Source organism: Physeter macrocephalus, chromosome 18, assembly GCF_002837175.3.
Source record: "Physeter macrocephalus isolate SW-GA chromosome 18, ASM283717v5, whole genome shotgun sequence".
NCBI classification, from domain to species: domain Eukaryota; kingdom Metazoa; phylum Chordata; class Mammalia; order Artiodactyla; family Physeteridae; genus Physeter; species Physeter macrocephalus.
The window spans coordinates 76,909,782-76,931,606 of record NC_041231.1 but is presented as its reverse complement, the minus strand read 5'-3'; the positions used below and the strand labels follow the sequence as shown (position 1 = coordinate 76,931,606).

The 21,825-nt window shown below is 39.9% G+C and overlaps 2 protein-coding genes and 1 non-coding gene across 3 annotated transcripts in view; 1 reads left to right on the top strand and 2 right to left on the bottom strand.

Moving 5' to 3' along the window:
* Positions 1 to 1,614, bottom strand: part of POLH (DNA polymerase eta) — a 30,768-nt gene extending 29,154 nt beyond the window's left edge. The window contains exon 1 of the mRNA XM_007107582.4: positions 1,339 to 1,614. The gene's annotated coding sequence lies outside the window, so the exon portion shown is untranslated. The remainder of the gene's footprint in view (positions 1 to 1,338) is intronic.
* Positions 1,615 to 1,719: 105 nt separating this feature from the next.
* XPO5 (exportin 5) overlaps positions 1,720 to 21,825 on the top strand; it is a 37,363-nt gene continuing 17,257 nt past the window's right edge. The window contains exons 1-15 of the mRNA XM_028479217.2: positions 1,720 to 2,015; positions 3,421 to 3,542; positions 4,430 to 4,502; positions 5,582 to 5,719; positions 5,883 to 6,065; positions 9,155 to 9,181; positions 9,729 to 9,914; positions 10,570 to 10,646; positions 13,670 to 13,769; positions 14,856 to 14,939; positions 15,558 to 15,683; positions 16,591 to 16,681; positions 18,341 to 18,469; positions 20,025 to 20,143; positions 21,216 to 21,371. Coding sequence (XP_028335018.1) covers positions 1,911 to 2,015; positions 3,421 to 3,542; positions 4,430 to 4,502; positions 5,582 to 5,719; positions 5,883 to 6,065; positions 9,155 to 9,181; positions 9,729 to 9,914; positions 10,570 to 10,646; positions 13,670 to 13,769; positions 14,856 to 14,939; positions 15,558 to 15,683; positions 16,591 to 16,681; positions 18,341 to 18,469; positions 20,025 to 20,143; positions 21,216 to 21,371 — 1,716 coding nt within the window. The 5' untranslated portion in view covers positions 1,720 to 1,910. The remainder of the gene's footprint in view (positions 2,016 to 3,420; positions 3,543 to 4,429; positions 4,503 to 5,581; positions 5,720 to 5,882; positions 6,066 to 9,154; positions 9,182 to 9,728; positions 9,915 to 10,569; positions 10,647 to 13,669; positions 13,770 to 14,855; positions 14,940 to 15,557; positions 15,684 to 16,590; positions 16,682 to 18,340; positions 18,470 to 20,024; positions 20,144 to 21,215; positions 21,372 to 21,825) is intronic.
* Positions 19,440 to 19,511, bottom strand: TRNAD-GUC (transfer RNA aspartic acid (anticodon GUC)). The gene has a single exon. It is a non-coding gene; the product is annotated as a tRNA-Asp (tRNA).

Genomic DNA, 21,825 nt, shown 5'->3' with positions numbered 1-21,825 from the left:
GGCCTCTCACTATTGTGGCCTCTCCCGTTGTGGAGCACAGGCTCCGGACACGCAGGCTCAGCGGCCATGGCTCACGGGCCCAGCCGCTCCGCGGCCTGTGGGATCTTCCCAGACCGGGGCACGAACCCGGTTCCCCTGCATCGGCAGGCGGACGCGCAACCACTGCGCCACCAGGGAAGCCCACTTTATCATGATTTTTAAAAGCTCTCTGTAATAAGCTCTCTCTCTCTCATGATTTTTAAAAGCAGAGATTGAAAACCACTGACTTAAAGTAAATAAGCTATTTGTGGAAACACAGTAATTCATTATTTAAATATGAGAGAACACAGGTTATACAGTTGAGTAAGCACTCAACTGTATTCTTTTTTTTTAAAAAGTGTCAAAAATTAACATTCACCTTGAAAAAAGTGTCATGCAACTACAAAGCTGGAAGATTTGGGGAAAGAAAATGATGAATTCAAAAAATCAGAGTGTTCAAGGCATTAATTCCTTACAAATTCCACTCACCTAAAACAGGCAGAACGTTAATACTTTAAACATTTATAAGTTAAAACCATAACATGCCAGAAATCACTTTACCTTGAAGTGGCTTTTGTACAGTCCTGGAACAGATAACTCCAAATTAAAAATAGTAAATGCATTGTCTCACACACACACACACACACACACACACACACACACACACACGTAAGTACCATATTAGATACAAACACTGGAAGTGGAGTATGACTAGGGAGCAGTGATTTAAGTACAGCAAACATTTCCTAAATATACAACACCAAAACGGATATTCAGATTTTTAACTGTTTTAGTTTTCAGTTTATGTATTTTGCTGGAGAAAGCAAGTTTTTTAAAGATGAAAAAGGAAACATACTCTCTGCCAAAACCCTCCTTTGGGAATAAGGATTACACTATTTTGAAGTCATATAAATATTATATATATATATGATATACATATATATTTCATATATATGATATATATAGCACTTCAAATGATCAAAACTGTACAAACCTTCGGTATTTGCAGTTATTCATCATTAACGATCTCGATTTACCCCAATCTTTACAAAACAAGTTTGGTGCCAATCAGGTGATAACACACCCAAGGAAAATACGCACAGGTGAAGAGGGAGGTTTAAGAGCTACCATTTTTTTTCCACAAGAAAAATCCTCTTAAGAGGCAATACCAGGGCCTTTTCTCTCTGTGAGCAAGTATTTCTATTTCATGTAATTTCGGCCCAATGTTGTCCCCAGTCACTGCTATATTATACAACCAATAGCCAAGGCAACATGAAAAGTCTAAAAACAGAAATACAGAACGGTTCTAAATTCTCTTACCAATGTGACAACACTTGGCAAAACCGCCACCAGCGGACGCCACCGATGCTGGGCTCGGTGTCCACTGGAAGGATGAAGTGGTCTTGAATATCCGGGAACGGATCAGTCGGTTTCGAGAGAGATTTATTCCCGGCAACGACGGAGAAAAGGACCTAGGCGCACAGACAACGCTCGCCCTGGCAGCAGCCGGCACAGCGGGGCGAGTCCAGCCTTAGCCACCGAGATCTGCGCACAGCCTTCCTGACAATTATTCGCCGAGCGCGCCGCCGAAGGCCGTTAACGCGCCTGCGCGCCGCGGCCCCTAAGTCTCTCGCTCCACCCACCAAGGGGCAACCGTCAAAAGGAAGTCGCCACTTCCGCGGGCGCATGCGTACTGGAGGGTCGGGCGCGTGCGCAGCGCTGGCTTTTTCCCGGCTGGGTTTTCTGCGGCTCCCGCTCCTCCTCCCGCTCCCCACCGTCCCCCTTAAGCTCGCTGCGGCCGGGTACCAGCGTGTGGTCCCGCCAACGGAGCGGTCCGTGCCTCGTGCTTCCGGGACGTCTGTGGTGCGCGCTTGCGGCGCGTGGCACTAGTCATGTCGATGGATCAAGTGAACGCGCTGTGCGAGCAGCTGGTGAAAGCGGTGACGATCATGATGGACCCCAGCTCCACCCAGCGCTACCGGCTAGAAGCCCTCAAGGTAGCTGGAGTCTGTCGCCCCGGGCCTGCTCCGAGAGCCTCCCCCAGCCCCAGCCGTACCAGCGCAGCCCACGACCCTGGCCGTCTCCCGCCCACGCGGCTCCTGGACCTCGGTCCCCAACCCCTGGGGGCCCTCCCCTCGCCGCTTTCCGCGCCTCTTCCCACTCCCCGCCTTCTGTGCTCGCCGCGCCTGCCCTTATCCCGGGAAGCTCTCGTCCCTAGCTCTCTGTGGCCGTCTCATCTCACCACCACTTCCCACTGCCCTCTCCTCCCCCCTCGCCACTTGTGTTTACTCTTCTCCGTACCACGACCCCCTCCACAACCGGCTGCACCCACTTTATTCCCTCAAACCCCACATCCCAGCATCCCCTCGCTTTCCCGTGGCGCACGTGTCCAACCCGTCCCCAACACCGGCCACGTTCTTTATAGTCTCCGCTGCACTAAACGTTTCCTTGCTGACCCACTCCTGACCTGCCCTAACCGAGCTCCAGCCCCTCTAGTGCCCCTTTACTTAACACCCTTACACCTCCCCATAACCCACTTCTGTGTCTTGGGTATTTCTAGCCTAATTCTCACCCCACCCCCTAATGTTTTTTATTGTGTGATATTCTTAGGCTGTTTTGCGCAAAGATGAACTTCTACCACTTACTTTGCATTTTACAAGGGTCTTTTGGTTTCCTGAAAGTAGTTTTCTTGACTGTCGGATGCTCTGCTACCGGGACTGACTCTTGTGGTGTAATTTGGGAATGCTAATACAAAACCAATGGGGATGCTAATACAATTCGAGTTTATTCCCCCATCAAACAGTGTATGTGGGCTGTGAGAAATGACCTCTAGGAAGAAATATTTGTGCCGTGCGTATTTTAAGAGATGTAACTTCATAAAGTAGAGTGAGCATCACTTGGAGGAAAACTTTACAATATATAGATGTATGCCACAGGATTGGGAATCAGAAGTATTTGGGTTCTATTAGTTTCTCTATTACTATGAAATATTATAGACACAAGAGTAGAATACTGCAGTGGTCTTGTGTATACCCATCACCTAAACTCAGCAGCTGTAAAGATTTTACCACATTTGCTTTATCCCTCCCCCCACCAAAGGTTTTTAAAGCAAATCCTAGAAATTGTCATTTTACCTGTATACTTCAGGGGTGTATCTCTAACAATCTTTTACTCATTTGTGTCAAATTTATTATTTTCTAACACTAATTGGTCATTGCATGGGAAATATGGAACTATCAAAGTGAAAGGAATGTTCATCAGTTCTTTATTCATATAATATTGATCTAGATTTTGCAGCTTAAAAATATAGCTCAGGTTGGAGTTGAAGATGAAGTTTTTTTTTTTTTTAGTCCACACTCTCTCTTGGCTCCTAAGGGAAACACTAACTTTTCTTCTTTTCAGTTTTGTGAGGAGTTTAAAGAAAAGTGCCCTATATGTGTCCCCTGTGGCTTGCGGTTGGCTGAGAAAACACAAATTGCCATCGTCAGACATTTTGGCCTTCAGATCCTGGAACACGTTGTCAAGTAAGGAGCTTTTGGACCTTTCCACTGAAGTGTGTGAGAGAGCAAATCTTTATTTCTTGTATAACTCATAGAGGTACTGTTTAGGTGAGTAGAAAAGAGCAGTCCCCAGGGAGAAAGGAATGATTCCTGAGAGGTTATCACAACCTCATGGGAGCTCTCATTCAGAACTTAACCTTTCTCAAGTTTCTTCATCTGTGTAAAGTGCGTGGTACATACTAAGCATTCTGCAAGTATTAGCTCATAGTCATTTAGCTAGCATTTATTGAGCTCCTAATATATGCCAGCAGACCTCAGAGTTTTTTTAGAATAATGCAGTGTATAGGTAAATGAATCTCTGATTAGGCAACATGCCTTTAATTTCTTTTCTTCTTTTCTTTTTTAAGTTTGAGTGTGAATGGCAAATTCTAATCAAGATTATATGAGAATAACTGAAAACCCTTCCTAACTTGAGTCTCCTACTCGCAGTGCCTATCAGAAGAATCAGCTTTTAAGATTTAGCCACAGTTTTTCTGGAATTGTGCTATTACTTGTGTAAGCCAGTTCAGAAAGGAAGTTAGTGTTTTCAAATTCTATTTTCTGAAAATCAGCTACATTGTTGCAGTTGTCCCAGGTATATATTTGCTTTTGGTCTGTCAATAAAATCAAGGGGAAAAGCTCATCTGTGGATTCTAATTAATGGACTACTGCCTATATAAAACTCTTTTTTTCTGTTAGCATTTTGGTTAATGTGGACTGTTTCTGTCCATTCTTTGAAGGATACCAAAATCCAAAGTATAGTTTCTCAATGAAATCACCAGCATAATTTTAACACAGGAATCAAAGCTAATCTCTTCTCAAGAGAAGACTTCTAATTTGGTTCTGTTGACTTTATGCATTTTGGTGGCCAGGTTTCGGTGGAACAGCATGTCTCGATTGGAGAAGGTCTATCTGAAGAACAGTGTCATGGAGCTGATTGCAAATGTAAGGAATGGTTGGTTGGAAGACTTGTGTTTCTGAGGTAGTTTAGACAAAGTGACTTTTCCAATGTAGCATTTGTGTAAAAATTCACTGCTTCTACATAGGTCAAACAGCATGCTTTATATAATATTAAATGTTACCTTCAAGATAAAAAGAACCACCATCACTAGAAATAACAGTTCATCACGTTTCTCTTACTGGATTTAATTAATCCCTTATGTGTTGACTTCTGTTTTTAAAATTATGAAGACAGGGCAGAGAGATTAAACATTTTCAGCAAATGAGTAAGAGTCTTAGATTAGTCAATTCTAAATTAGTTTACACTTTGCTATTTGTTTCCTTTTATTCTAAAGTGAATTACTTTATGATAGTAGCAATAAAAAATATGCTGAATGAGTTTGTTTCAGGAGTTAGAATATGACTTTGAACATGTTTAGAATCCATAGCCTTTTATGTTCTGTTTCACAAAGGGGATGAAAAGGGGAATTCACACCCCTTTACGTCCCCAAAGTCCAATGTCATTAATAGAAAAAAAAAAATTCACTTCAAAATTATTAACCTAGCTAGCTAAGGATTTGTATTTTATTAATTCTGGGGAAACTTGATAGAAGTCATAATTCATTAGTCTTAATATCAAACTTCAGAAGAGAGTCCCAGTAATGGTCTTTCTGTATCTTCTAATACTAGAACTATTGGTAAAATATTCAGTTGCTCCTTATTGTCCCACTTTATCAGCCTCTCAATGTGTTCCTTATTTCCATACTTTTCCACCCTGGCCCTCTTACAAAATGAAAACAATCAATATGAGTGTCTCTTCAGTTTGTAAAGGAGAAGAGCAGTGATGTCTTCCTTGCACCATGAGACAGCCATTTTATTAGCTGATGCAACCCTCTGTTAAGCTTTAGGTGGGAGGGATGATTAGTGAGAATTCAGGACAGGTGACTCAGATATGGAGAACAGGTTTGTTTATTCTGTTTAGTTTAAAAGTAGGCCTGCTCTTGAGTTTCGTACACTTTTACAGCCCAATTTTTTCCCTTGAATTCAGTCTTGCAGACCTTTTAATATCTCTTACTCTTTTTCAGGGAACACTGAACATTTTGGAAGAGGAGAACCATATTAAAGATGTTCTGTCTCGAATTGTAGTAGAAATGATCAAGCGGGAGTGGCCACAGCACTGGCCTGACATGCTAATAGAACTGGACATTCTTTCCAAACAAGGGGTATGTAGTACAGCTGTATCAATTCAGGTTTTTGTTTTTGTTTGCTCTTCAGGGTTTTTTTGGTTGGTTTGTTTGTCTTGTCAGCAGAAAAGAGCCTTTGGTCATATTTATAATGAAAAACATATTTCAGTTTCATTTAACTACCTTCTCTCTATTGGTATAGGAAACACAGACAGAATTAGTGATGTTCATCCTTTTGCGACTGGCAGAGGACGTAGTGACCTTTCAGACGCTACCCCCTCAAAGACGAAGGGATATCCAGCAAACATTAACCCAGAACATGGAAAGAATCTTCACTTTTCTACTTAACACACTTCAAGAAAATGTAAACAAGTACCAACAAGTGGTAAGGGATAAACACCACCTCCCTGAAGTTCTGTTTTCTAGTATGAGTGGGTTTGTTTTTTAAAGTTAATCCTTTAGCAAGAAGCTAGGGTGTTCAGTTTAGTAAACGGAACGACTATTTTATAAGCAAAAAAGAAACAAAGATGACAGGAAAAACTGGAATTAATTTTCTAAGAAGCTCAATTCAATGAGTTTCCATACCTACCAGAAAAAAATAATTCCTTTAATAGAAAGAAAATTCCTAAGAAAATAGTATAAAAATGAAGGTTAATTTCTTTTTTTGTTTGTTTAATTTATTTTTAAAATTTTGGCCATGCCGCGCAGCTTGTGGGATCTCAGTTCCCTGACCAAGGATTGAACCCGGGTCATGGCAGTGAAAGCACCGAATCCTAACCACTTGACCACCAAGGAACTCCCTGAAGGTTAATTCTTAATATTTGAAAACCCAGATTCCTGATAGGTCAGGATAGTATCCCTGTTAAATTTCGATGTCCCATTTAGTCTTGGTCCCTTTTGCAGTGGAAACTGTGCCAAGTTTTATTAATCTTGATTACATGATTCCTGGTATTTCTTCCTGATGAGGTTTTTCTTCTTCAGAAAAAGGCAAACCAGATACTGTCTTTCCAATCATTGTCATTTTTAGCAGAGAGCCTTTAGAAGGCCATGTGAAAGTTAATCTAGTACCATGGTTCTCAAAAGGAGGGGTGATTTTGCTCCCCAGGTTGTCACAACTAGGGGTTGCTGCTGGCTTCTAATGGGTAGAAGCCAGGCACGATGCTAAACATTCTATAATGCCCAGAACAGTCTTCCAAAATAATTTTCTGACCCAAAATGTCAATAGTATTGAGGTTTCAGAACCCTTATCTAGAATCCTCATACATGCTTATTTCACACACAAAAAAATCATTAAAATTTGGCTTGCCAGGGGTTTTCTGCCCCTGACATCTTCCTTAAGTCTATTTTCAGGGAAGCACTAGATACTAACACAAATGATGACAAGGTACTGTTGGTGTCAGGGTAGGGAGAAACTCACAATGAATACCTAATATATGCTATATTCTTTTTCTTGCTTTACATGTTATTTAATCCTCAAAACAACTCTAAGAGTCAGAAAGTATTGTTTCCATGTGATGGATGAGGAAACTGAATTTCAGAGAATAATTATTGAAGATCCCCTAATAAATGATTATAGTGGAATTCACGCCCCATTCTTTTTACCAGAATGGACTCTTTCCCCAAAAATATCTCCCTGAGATTTTACAAAAGAAAATATCAAAGTATTTTCATTTAAAAACCTATGTGTATTGAGGGTGAAAGAGGTTGGGTTTTTTTGGGTTTATTTATTTATTTATTTATTTTTGGCCTCATTGGGTCTTCATTGCAGCACGGGCTTTCTCTAGTTGCGGTGAGTGGGGGCTACTCTTTGTTGCGGTGCACGGGCTTCTCATTGCGGTGGCTTCTCTTGTTGCAAAGCACGGGCTCTAGGCGTGCGGACCTCAGTAGTTGTGGCTTGCGGGCTCTAGAGCGCAGGCTCAGTAGTTGTGGTGCACGGGCTTAGTTATTCCGCGGCATGTGGGATCTTCCTGGACCAGGGCTTGAACCCGTGTCCCCTGCACTGGCAGGCAGACTCTTAACCACTGTGCCACCAGGGAAGTCCAAAGAGGTATTCTTTTTATTTTCCCCTAGGAGATTTAATCCCTAAGAGACGTGAACAAATTATGAATGCTTCAAAGCCCTAGAAATCTAGCCAACATGCCAGAGCAGGGCCGATTGATGATAGTCTGACACAAGTTAGAAGTACATCCACTGGTGTTTTTCTTTAGCCTTGGTGTCCATTATCTCCATCTGTTAAACCAGGCTACCAGGACCAGAGCGCACCAAGAGACATCTCTTGTACCTGAAACTTCTCAGTTTCCTCATAGTTCCTTCTCTGCTTCTATCCCTTCACCTTCCCACCTAGGGAGTAGGCTGAATGGTAAACAAGGATGGGATGAGTAGGCTTACTCTCCCTGTCCCATCACCTGGCTCCTGTACTGGTCCCAGGGGGCAGGAGGATAGGATCCGAATGGGAATGCAGGATTTGTTGGAGGAGACGGTGAAGGTTGGACTTGGCTGTTGTTGCCTGGATCCCTTTCCTTCTTGGGCAGCATCAGTAGATGCTAGTGAGAGGGTTCTACTCATCTCTGCCCCATTAACACCGCTCTTTGACTACTGATGGTGAGGGCTTAATATTTGTTATTTGTTAGAAAAATTACTTTTTGAAAGTTGAGAAAAGGAATTGTAAAACAGATCCTTTATGATGCTAATGGTGGTAAGTTTTCAAGTACTTCAGGAGTTGTTATTCCTGCTTGTAAAATTATGAATTGTATAATTTACTGAACAGACATGACTTTGGTCTATTTAGCATTTAATATTTTTGTGTTTGTGGTTTTCCTACAGTTATGTCCCTACATACACGGTCATAAATTGTACTCATTTTAATTTTGTTTCTTGCTTTTTTCCATTAACATTACATCATTTCAGTATACCTTTGCCAGGTACTCATTCTAATTTTGTTTCTGTTTTCCATTAACATTACATCATTTCAGTATACCTTTGCCAGTTATAATTTGTCTCTATTTTAATATAGAAAAAATGCTAAGTACTCATTTTAATTTTGTTTCTTGCTTTTTTCCATTAACATTACATCATTTCAGTATACCTTTGCCAGTTATAATTTGTCTCTATTTTAATATAGAAAAAATGCTAATACTTTGATTTAAACTATATTTCTTTCATCACTAGCAGTGTTGAGCCTGCTTCATTGTTTATCTGTTAGTTGTATTTCTTTGTAAACTGTGTGCATTGAAACTGTCTTTGTGGATCTTAATGTTCTAGTAAATTTTGTCATATTGCTGAAACTAAAATAACCTGTCCTCCTTTGGGAGAATATCAGTTTTGTGTTCTTAGTAAAGTTGTCTTCTTTTCCAAGATTAAAAGTTGAGTATTTGAAAATCATTGTTCAAGGGCCTAGATTATGGGGGTGGAAAGTTATTACATAGCCTTTTGCTCTTTAAAAACATTTAGATCCTTATACTTCTTTTCTTTCAGAAGACAGATAATTCTCAGGAGTCAAAGGTAAGAGCTCTTGGTGGAGTTGGAAGGAGGCTTCTTTGAGGCTTTCAGGTACAGGGATGCATATACCTAGTGGAGGGTGACCTCGGCCTTGGTTTTTTTTTGTTTTGCTTTTTTTTCTTTGGCCGTGCCATGCGGCTTGTAGGAGCGTTAGTTCCCCGACCAGGGATCAGACCCATGCTCTCAGCAGTGAAAGCAAGAAGTCCTATCAAGGGACCGCCAGGGAATTCCCTCAGCCTTGGTTTATTTGATCACTGAGCTATGGTGGAAGGGAGTTAAAATGATAATATCTGAGATTTCTTGAAGGACGTAAAATGACCACACATGCCAATGTGGTCTTACTGATGGGCATCAAGAATGCCATTATTTGATAAGTGATTGTGTATCAGAAGAAAACCTTTGAGTTGCCTATCAGTAACAGTTGCATGAGTACATTTTATTGTTTGTTTTTCTTTTTAGAATTAGAAAGTAGAAGGAGCTCGGGTATAATCACAGCTTTCTTGTCTGTTAGTGAGGACTTAATGGCTAAAAGTTACTTCTTTTCATGCAGGCCCAAGCAAACTGTCGAGTAGGAATTGCAGCACTGAATACTCTAGCGGGCTACATTGACTGGGTGTCCATGAGTCACATTACTGCTGAAAACTGTAAACTCCTGGAGATGCTGTGCCTGCTTCTGAACGAACAGGAACTTCAGCTGGGAGCAGCTGAGTGTCTCCTCATTGCAGTCAGCAGGAAAGTAAGTTACCACTTCAAACTGACTGTGACAGTCTCTGAGTGATGCATATGTGTGTTTAATTCCATGTTGTGGTGAAAGACATTTAAAGGTTTGGGTTTTTTTGTTCGTTTTTTTGTTTTATTTGACACCAACTTAATTACCTGCCTCCAACCTTTTGGACAACAGTTTGCCGATATCCTAGGAATCCATTGTCAGGATATATAGAGATTTGTAGGGCTACTTGGTTCTTGAAAGAGAACCTTGGTACTTCTGAATCTTGGTACTTCATGCTTAAGAAACTATATAAGCGTAATGTTAAAGTTTAGAACTCACATAGTGGTATGTCAAAGAATTGTAGAAGGTGACTATACTGGCTGTATAGCTGTCTTGGCTAACAAATGGGATTGTGACTCTTTTCTCCATAAGAATGTTATTTTCAGATGTAATTTATTTTGCTTTCATATCATCATTATTGCCCAACACATTTTAAAATATAAGTCTTATCCAGGTTTGGATTTAAAGAGTTGAGTTTTTTTCAGTGTTCAGTTAGCCCCAGGGCTATGTGAGAAATTAGGAAGTCAGAATATTTGATTATATAGGTATAGAAGTTGTTAGTACTTGGAGGTTTTTAATAACATAGTTTATATTACCTGTGTTTCCCTAAAATCGGGTCTAGGGCAAGTTGGAAGACCGGAAGCCCTTGATGGTCTTATTTGGAGATGTTGCCATGCATTATATACTCTCCGCTGCGCAGTGAGTATCTTCTTTTGTATGTGTTTTCTAATTTCTTTGTCATTTTTGTATCTCATTTGGATGTATCTGAAGTTCATTAATTTAATTCATACAAATAAGATACAGTTCATTGATTTAATTAATACAAATACAAATTAAATAAATTTGTATTTGTATTAATTAAATCAATGAACTATCTTATTTGTATTAATATTAATAAATTAATATTTATTTAATTTATTAAATTAATAAATACAAATTAAATAAATATTTAATTAATACAAATAAGATACAACTGTTGGCAGTCGGTTGACTGTGTTTTTAATAGGAAAATCAGGTACTCTTAAAGGGACTGTTTCACCTTTTTGAAGATCTTATGCTGGAAATAAGTTGTGGCTTTTGACTCAGCAACCACTCACATTCACAGTTTTCCATATTCTCCCCAGACAGCTCATCTCCTTGGTTCTCTTTGTCTGCTTTTGATGATCCCTAAGCCTCCTAGTAGCCTTGGTGACTAGGCCAGAGAATGCTCTAATCTGACCAGAGTCTGTCCCAGGGCCTTCCTTGATTGCAGAACTCGAGACACTCCTCCCTCTCTCCTTGTCAAAGTAATCAATGCCTGAAGTGCTGAGGCTCTAGGAAACAGCAGGAACAATGTGGTCAGTGTGAAATGTGTGTATAAATCCTGTAAAAACATTCTATGTCCTGAAATAGTGGCTTCTGCTTATTTTCTTCTAATTGTTCTGAAAAATGTTAAAGCATTTTCTGATATGTTTTTCTTACCAGGGAGTCAGGTAGAACTGTGTGTTACAGTAGTTGAAACTGTCACAGCACCCATTTTCCTTCAATACTCTTTCTTCACTTTTGGTGACAGGGACAAATGAAAAGATGTGAGACACAGATATATTACTTAAAATTTCTTACTGTCCATTCTAACATAGCTTTTATGATGGCTCTTTACTATGGATACTACAGGTCTGTTTTTAAGGAGTCCTGTTAATTAAATTAATAACATGTCTTTTGGGTGGCCACTGCAGTTACTGTTTCCAGGGCCCATTTCTTAGTTGCCTAGAGACTATGACATTCACACTGAGGTGTCCCATCTCCATTTGTGCTACTGGTACTGGTTAGTAAAGCTGTGATTCAAACTCAGACTTCAGAGCCTGCACGAGAAACCATGATGCCACGCTGTCCTTCAACATCACTAGAGCCTAGGTCTTTCTTACCCTGAGGCCCATGCTTTTTATGTTATACTGTACTGCCTCCAGAACACGCTAATATGGCTGCTGTCCACACCAGTCCTTATTAATTCTTGTTAGTGCGAATCGTCCTACATCATTGTAGGTCAGGTTTTGCCACCAAATTTTTTTTTTTAATTTAAAGGGGTATTTGCATTCTAAAATAGCACATAAGTGATTACTGATCTGAACTAAATGACTAGGAGAAATGAGATACCAAGTTATGTTTTTAATACCGTCTTTAAAAAAAGATTTTGTTTTTTTAGAGCAGATGAAGGTTCACAGCAAAATTCAGGGGAAGGCACAGAGATTTCCCATATATTCCCTGCCCCCACACATGCATAGCCTCCCCCATTATAGCCATCCCCTATCAGAGTGGTACATTTGTTAGAGCTGTTGAACTTACATCGACACATCATAATCATCCAAAGGCCATAGTTTACCTTAGGGTTCACCTTGGTGTTATACATTTTATGGGTACGTTCTCTGAGTTTCAACTAACGTGTAATAACATGTATTCATCATAATAGTATCTTACAGGTTTTTTTTCACTGCCCTAAAAATCCTCTGTGCTCTGCCTATTTATCCCTCCTCTCCCACCCAAACTCCTGGCAACCAATGATCTTTTTACTTTCTCCATAGTTTTGCCTTTTCCAGAATGTTGTATAGTTGTAATCATATAGTATGTAACCTTTTCAGATTGTTTCCTTTCACTTAGTATCATGCATTTATAGTTCCTACACGTCTTTTCATGGCTTGGTTAGCTCATTCCTTTTTACCACTGAATAATATTCTGTTGTCTGGATGTACCAAAGTTTATTTATCCATTCACTTACTGAAGGACATCTTGGTTGCTTCCAAATTTTGCATTTATGAGTAAAGCTGCTATAAACATCCGTGTGTAGGTTTTTGTATGTTCAGCTCCTTTGGGTAATTACCAAGGAGTGTGATTACTAAATCATATGGTAAGAGTATGTTTAGTTTTGTAAGAAACTGTCAAACTGTCTTCCAAAGGGGCTGTACCATTTTGCACTCTCACCAACAATGAATGAGAGTTCCTGTTGCTCCACATCCTCACCAGCATTTGGTGTTGTCAGTGTTCTGGATTTTGGCTATTCTAATAGGTGTATAGTGCTAACTTGTTTTAATTTACAATTCCCTGATGACATTTGATGTGGAGCTTCTTTTCATATGTTTATTTCCCATCTGTGTATCTTCTTTAGTGAGGTGTCTATTAAGATCTTTGGCCCATTTTTTAATTAGATTTTTTTCTTAATGAGTTTTAAGAGTTCTTGTATATTTTGGATAACAGTCTTTTATCAGATGTGTCTTTTGCAAATATTTTCTCCTAGTCTGGCACTTGTCTTTTCATTCTCTTGATTATAGTCCTTTTGATTTTGTTAGTGGTATAAGGAATTACTGCATGCTCCCCTAGAGATCTCTCTAAGTCCTTCCTCCGTGTCAACCAATGTCTTTTTGTGCAGTTTTTATGCATTTAAGTATATGTATTGCTTTGTGGAGTCATGCTCAGAGTTTACAATATTATCCCAAAGTACTCAAGGACCGCATTACCCAAAATTAGAGTGTCTCTTGAAGGATGAGATGGCATTGAACCCTATTCCTCATCGATCTTTCAGTGTTTGGTTGGAGGTTTTTGGGTTGGTTTTGTTTTTTGATTTTTTTTTTTAACTTTAATAATCAACTGAAATTTGAATGTTGGAGCACAGACCACATACAGCTCCATTCCGTGGGACTCTCTTTGGTGCTCTTGATGTGCTGCTAATCACACTGTTTTCTCCTCTTCAGGACTGCTGACGGAGGAGGCTTGGTAGAAAAAGACTATGTCTTCCTGAAGAGACTCTGTCAGGTGTTGTGTGCGCTGGGCAATCAGCTGTGTGCATTGCTGGTGAGCACTTTCTGGAGAGTTTCAGGGCCATTTGAGGAGAGGATTTAGAAAGTTATATTTGTGTAAGGGGTGACACATGCCATCGATTTTAGCCTGAGGGGGCATTTCCCTACAGTTCTATAGATTAAATTTTTTTTTTTTTTTTTTTTCCGGTACGCGGGCCTCTCACTGTTGTGGCCTCTCCCGTCGCGGAGCACAGGCTCCGGACGCGCAGGCCCAGCGGCCATGGCTCACGGGCCCAGCCGCTCCGCGGCATGTGGGATCCTCCCAGACCGGGGCGCGAACCCGGTTCCCCTGCATCGGCAGGCGGACGCGCAACCACTGCGCCACCAGGGAAGCCCCCAAATTATTTTAATTGAGTTTGAATGATACAGATTTTTTTTTTTTAACAAGTCAGTTATTAATGTCAATAGTAAACATTCACATCTGTTATTCCATAAAGTCAATGTTGCTACTCCTGTTCATTTTGGTACTTGTAAAACTTCAGTCTGCCGAGTGCATTACCCTTTAAAGTTCTATTAGGTCATGAAACATTATGGATTTGAATAAAGAACACTTTTCCCAAATCTAAAGGATGTATTATTAGATCATAAAAGAAAACTTTAGTCTGATTGACATGGAATTAACTGTCTTTAGGGAAATATTTAATACTCAGTCTTACGTGTTAAAAGATAGCATATTGGTACAGACATTTGCACTTGATGTTATGCCTTTTTGTGATGGCTTGAATGGCTAGAGAGGATGGAACTTCAGACATAAGATGTGTACCATCAGGTGGTTATTTAATAGGTTAGGTCACAGAGATGTGACTAGACTAGATCTGAAGAAATATACGGATTTCTGAAATGAATACTTTTGTTTTACTATTTGACCACAGAATAGGTTTTAATGATGATGATTAAGGAGGTAAAGCAGCTTTCCTGTGTTTTAGCCCTTGAAATGATGCCTTCCTTAGGCCACAAGGAAGTATAAAGTCCTTTCAAACCTGAAACTTTTGAGAGTATAAGTTGTCTGTATTTGTTACTCCACTCTCTACCCTGACCTCCCCATCAACATCGTTAATGTAGTGGTCTTTTTGTCCTATAGGGTGTGGATTCTGATGTAGAAACACCAGCAAACTTTGGAAAATACCTGGAATCTTTTCTGGCTTTCACAACTCATCCAAGTCAGGTAAACTTTATGGAGGTGACTTCTCAAAATTTTAGTTAGGTAAATTAAAATCAAGAGCTATGGCCTGAAGTAATTAGCAGCTGAAGTATAAAATGTGACTCTTAAAATCCTAGGGAATAACTGTAGTAGCATTTCATTAAGAAAATTGCTGAGTCTTCTTCCTGAGCTAAGCATTGCAGTCTAGGTCAGCAGTTACCCCTCAGGTAGTGTCATTCTGATAAGGCTCAATCAGATATGAGCTATGTCTCAGGTGATATACCACTAGAGACGTTTTAAATACAAAAGTCTGATTTAATTGTGTTATTATAAAATTAATTTTATCCAATCCAAGATTTTCCTTGTGATATCATTGTGAGGTTCCTATATCCTTTCTTGCATAAAACAGAAAGTGGTAGAATTCAGCTCATACTCCGGGAATTGCACCTGACCCAGTCTGTCTTATTAACATATGGTCCATAGTGAGCAGTCATTACTGCTGTACTACAGTATGGGCAGTTTCAAAGTATTACAGATATTTATTTCCATGGAAAAATATAGTGGATAATTGCTGAGCTAATTAGTAGTCTTGGTATATAAAACCCAAATACTTAAACTGAGTTTTTTCTTTTTTCCCTTTAGTTTTTGCGCTCTTCAACTCAGATGACTTGGGGAGCCCTCTTCCGGCATGAGATCCTATCCCGTGACCCTTTGCTATTAGCAATAATACCAAAATATCTTCGTGCTTCTATGACTAACTTGGTCAAGGTATGCAGTGGGAATCTAAAACGTGGAATGTCGGTGAATATACATCATAAGACTTAGATGGCATCATTGACAGCCCTGTCTTGGTCACTAAGATCCTTTCCTTGGGCATATTAGTCTTTTATTCCTTAAGAAGAAATATCTACTCTTTCATATTTTGGATCACTTATATGCCAAGTATTGGGCTAAGTGCTCAGAACAAGAAGTGATAGGACGAGAGCAGTGACCATGACCATACAACATGATCATTGCTTTTCAGAGGTTAAAAATAGAAAGGAGGGTGGAGTCAGGGAGATTCCAAGAGGAAGTAATGTCTGACTTTCTGAAGGCCAAGTGAGGGTCAGGAAGGTGAATGAGAAGGGGAGAACGGAAACAGATTGCTCATTACCTCAATAGAGAGTTGCTTATGAACACTCTGAGATCTGTTCAAGGCTCTTGCAGCTGACAGATGCTTCATCTTGATTTGTAAAATCAGAGAATAGGACCCATTCAAGGGTCCCCTTATTTCCTCAAGGAATTCACCTAGCACGTTGCACACCATCTTGTAGTTCTCTGCCATCATGGTCTTCAGTACTTTTTGAATGAAACATAAAAAGTTACATGCTTATTTCCAGGGTTCAGCATTTAAGAAGACAAATTGTTTCAATTCTTTTACTTATTGCAAGCTGTATCAGCACTTTGTTTTGGGACATCTTTATACTCAAAGACCTTAAACTAATTTCAGAATTTAATTTTCCCTGAGGAACCTGGAAGAGAGTATCAAATAAAAAACATTCTCTTTCTTCCACTCCCAGGATTATTCCTGCTGGAAGTAAATTGTAGACTTAGGGGTAGACCAGAAGCAGTTATTTATCATCATATATCTCATGAAAACCCTCACCCCCTACCCCAATTATGTTTCTCTTTCCAGATGGGCTTTCCTTCTAAAACAGACAGCCCTAGCTGTGAATACTCTCGATTTGATTTTGATAGCGACGAGGACTTCAATGCTTTCTTCAACTGTGAGTGAATTGGCCTGTCATTTCTTCCAGTCTCAGAATGGCATCTAGTGTTAATGAGTCATGGTGCATGACCCTTAAGGTTCTGTATTAAAGAGCCCCAAGTCTGGACAGCAGCCTGTTTAATCTCCATTTGCACATTGCAGAGAGTGCTGGGATTGTACTTATTCCACGCATTGTTTTATCTCTTACACACACCCCCCCACAAACATATACACACACACACTGCCTTTGGACATTGATGTTTAGAGATAGTAATTTTAGGTAAGGCACTCTCATTTTTTTTTATATTTATATATTAGAATTAAATACCATCTTACATTGTGGGTCTTTCTTCTAAAAAAGAGAGGAAAAACCCACGATTCCTAATTCTGTTCTGGGTTTTCTGTAACTTCCCCCCCACCCTTTTTTAATAACAACTTTATTGATGTAATTTATTTGTCATACAGTTCATCCATTTATAGTATATAATACAGTGGGGTTTTTTTGTATTTTCAGAGTTGTACAGCCACAACCACAGTCAATGTTAGGACATTTTCATGACCCCAAGAGACCCTGTAACCATTAACAGTCATCTCCCAATCCCCTCATCCCTCTCAGCCCTGGAAAAGCACTAATCTACTTTCTATTTCTATCTTTCACCTGTTCCGAACATTTCCTATAAATGGAATCATACAGTGTGTTGTCTTTGGTAACTGCCTTCTTTTTCTTAGTGTAGCGTTTTAAAAATTCATCTATGTTGTAGTATGTATCAGTACTTCATTTCTTTTTATTGCCAGTAATACTTCATTGTATGGATATACCACATTTTATTCATCCATTGATAAGTTGATAAATACTTGAGTTGTTTCCACATCTTGACTATTAAGAATAATGCTATTATAACATTTGGGTACAAGTTTTTTTTGTTATTTTTTAAAAATAAATTTATTTATTTACTTGTTATTTATTTTGGCTGTGTTGGGTCTTTGTTGCTGTGCACGGGCTTTCTCTAGTTGCGGCGAGGGGGGCTACTCTTCATTGTGGTGTGCGGGCTTCTCATTGTGGTGGCTTCTTTCGTTGTGGAGAGCAGGCTTCAGTAGTTGTGGCTCACGGGCTGTAGAGCGCAGGCTCAGTAGTTGTGGTGCACGGGCTTAGCTGCTCTGCAGCTTGTGGAATCTTCCCGGACCAGGGCTCGAACCCATGTCCCCTGCATTGGCAGGTGGATTCTTAACCACTGCGCCACCAGCGAAATCCCCCTGGGTACAAGTTTTTGAGTGGACATATGTTTTTATTTTTCTTGGGCATATGCCTAGGAAGAGAATTACTAGATCATATGGTAATACCATGTGTAATGTTTTGAGGAACTGCCAGACCGTTTTCTTCAGCAGCCATACCATTTTACGTCTGTACCAACCTGATCTCCTTTTAATTCCAACAAAAAGGGGAGACCACTTTTGGTTTGCCGCTTATAGCATCTAGCTGGTATGGTGGCTTCTTAGAATTTAGTTTTGAAAATTTCTAGATTTGTTAACAAAGCTTTACTGAACATTTGTTAGATTCAGAGCATAAGTCTACGAAACAAAATCTCTTGAATGTTTTCCTCCTGGGATGGATAAATGAATAAACATTAACTAAGTATCTGTTATATGCAGTTATTGATTCATGTCTTTCTCTTGGCAGCCTCTCGGGCCCAACAAGGAGAAGTAATGAGGTTAGCATGTCGCTTGGATCCCAAGACTAGCTTCCAGATGGCTGGGGAGTGGCTAAAGTATCAGCTCTCAACTTCTGTTGATACTGGATCCATGAACTGTAAGACTTTTTTTGTTTTTTTCCAACTGAACATTAGTGAAGTATTTCTATGTATCAAAACTGTACATAGAAATAAACCTCTGAGCCACATTTTAAAACAGTATGCTAATAGTGTTCAAAAACAGCTTTGCTCACTGCCCAGTTCCATCCTAGAGAGTGAACCTTTTCATTTGCACATATAGGCAGAGAAAGCAGATATAATACCAGATTTTAACTCTGTTTAAATTAGGGTAAAACCATGACCCTATCAGTTTTGCCTTCATTTTTCTTTTCTAACAGAGTCAACAGTTGTTTATTGTTGATTTTATTACTTCACCTCAAGCAGCATCTAACAAATCACATGTCTAGACCTAACTTTTTAAAGCTTTTCAACCAAGTTCTTGCATGGCATTTCTCTTAAACTCGGAAAAAATGACTTGTTAGTCAGGCACAACAAGCAGTGCAGGGGTTTCCCGTATCGCTCAGCCCCCTCAAAGCCTTTGGGAAATGCCACTTTATGTAAAATCAAAATAACCCCCCTCTACCCAAAAGCATAAGCTAGATAACTTCTCTGTGCTCTGTATCTTCTGTCTGTCATCTTATTAATGCAGGCAGTGGGTGAGAGGATTGTAAGGAAAGGGTGTAAGTCACTGCTTTGGAAAAACTCCACACTATGGTCAGTTACCAGGTACGCTAGTTACTTGACATTCATGGGATTTAACATTCAGTTTTATGTATTCACAGTTGACTGTAAAGGTCTCTGGTATCTATCTAGTAACTTGAATGTTTGCAGAGGCCCAAATATGTTGTACCAAGATGAAGCTAGTAAATGTGAGCACTGTATGGAAGCAAGAAAAGTAATTTGTAATTCGTTTTGTGGGGGCCTTGCTGTTTAAGTGACATGCTTTGATGATACTTGTGGGGTTTTTTCTTTTTTTTTTTTTTTTTTTTTTCATATTTTGGTCGCGCCACGTGGCTTGCAGGATCTCAGTTCCCTGACCAGGGATCGAACCTGGGTCATGGCAGTGACAGCACCAAATCCTAACCACTAGGCCACCAGGGAACTTGATGATACTTGTGAACTTGGAGGGTGGCACAGTTCTCTGCACAGGGCCCTTGCAGTTGTCCTGAGGCTACTGGATATGAAGCAACATTTTGTATCTTACAGCAGTTCCTTGTTGGAAAGATTCTTTATGGTCTTAGATATCATAATTATTTAGATTCCCATGGACAGATTATGAAAGGGGAGGGAGGGGGAAATTAATTAATATTTCTCAATTGGCCAGGCACTGGTTTTGATGCTTACGTGTATATTCTCATTCAGTACTCAGAACTGGCTTTGCAGACAAGGCTCACAAAGGTGAATTCAGACAGTTTGTTTTTAGAGGTAGAGGCAGGATAGGGATCCCTTTCTGCTTCCTTTTCTTTTCCCAGGCTGAGAAGGGTTAGATTACCTTGTTCCTTCAACTGTGAAATTACCTAGTGGTTTTTACAGCCCCGTGGTCTCTGTGTCTTCTGTGATCCTACAGTGTTTATAAGTGCGTGTTGTGTGTTTTAAAACCCTGTTCCCCTGCAGCTGGAACTGGAGAAGGCAGCCTCTGCTCCATCTTCTCACCTTCATTTGTGCAGTGGGAAGCCATGACCTTTTTTTTGGAAAGTGTGATCAACCAGATGTTTCGAACATTAGATAAAGAAGTAAGTAATTGTTTCTTGTGCTGATTGCATAATAATTTTGATCTTTTAAAAATTATTATTTATTTGGTTGCGCCAGGTCTTAGATGCAGCAGGCGGGCTCCTTAGTTGCGGCTCGCCGGTTTCTTAGTTGTGGCATGCGAACTCTTGGTTGCAGCATGCATCTGGGATCTAGTTCCCTGAACAGGGATTGAACCCGGGCCCCCTGCATTGGGAGCCCAGAGTCTTAACCACTGCGCCACCAGGGAAGTCCCCAATTTTGATCTTCTTAAAACTGGCAGTGGGATAGGAAAATATGTGAGTGTGCATCTCACAGAAGAGGAAACTGAGATTCAGAGAGGGTAAATAACATGCTCAAGGTCAAATAGCTAATAAATAGAGCTGGGACCCAAATTAGGTCTCTCTAACTTTAAGCCCCGCGGTGTTTAGTATTCGTTTTAGGGGATAATAACATGAGCCTGATAGTACAGTGAACCACAGGTAGGGTAACTGTTATAGGGAGGACAGTGATGGAAGCCTTGAATTGGAAAATCTAAGAGATACCTGCCAATTTATGGCAAATTGACCAGACTATTCATGATGGCTGATCTGTGTCCCTCTTTCCTGAATAATCTGATTAAACCAGATAACAGCATATACTATATTAACTATGTTAATTAGATTAAAAATAATTGGATCACTTATTTTGTGGTAATTCGTCTTAACTCATTCTAGGTTAGTTGTAGAAAGAATCTAAGTCCCTTGAAGATAAGTGAAATACAGTGCTTTTTCTCACAAATGGCATATTAACAAATTAGATCTTAGGATCATTAACTTCATCTGTTTTTATATTCACTTCAGTTTGAAATGATGGCATTCTGAGTTTGTTCAATTTCAAGTAGGTAATGCTACATCCCTAATAATGGCAGCATCATTTGTGAAAAATTTTAATAACATGGGGTAATGCTTAGAATTTTAAGGGTTAAGAAGCAGTATATAAAACCATATATGACAACCATATTTATATAGAGTGTGAAGGAAATTTAGCAAAAGTGGTTTTCAGTTATGTTAACCTCCTTTCATGTCTGTATCACAGGAAATTCCTATTAATGATGGAGTAGAGCTATTGCAGATGGTCCTGAACTTTGACACCAAGGATCCCCTCATCCTGTCCTGTGTCCTCACTAATGTCTCAGCACTCTTTCCATTTGTCACCTACAGACCAGAGTTCCTGCCCCAGGTCTTCTCTAAGGTAAACTCCCTCTCCTTTGTAAACTTTATTTTGGCATTTCTAAGCTAATTATTTTTTGTAACTGTTTTTGTAAGTATATGAGACAAGCTAATAAACAGTTGTTTATTCATTTATCAAATATTTACTCAGTACTTAATGTGGAGCAGGCACCATGCTAGTAGGAAAGCCTTGTCCTTTACCACCTCTCTGTTTGGGGAGAAAGGCACATAGACAGATGTGGTACCTACGTGGCATTGCAGTTATTAGACATGTACACTGAGATGGGAAAGAGTACCTGAAGGAGGAGGTATCAATGTGTGCTGTCAAGTTGGGAGGTGATTTGTAAGAGGAAAGGTTTTGGGCTCCAGTTGAGGTGACTAGTGAGAGGTGAAGCACCACCTGAGTGAGAATATTGGACCAGGCAGAGGGAAGGAGTAAGGCAGAGAAGGGGTGAGTTCTGTTTTGCCAGACTAGG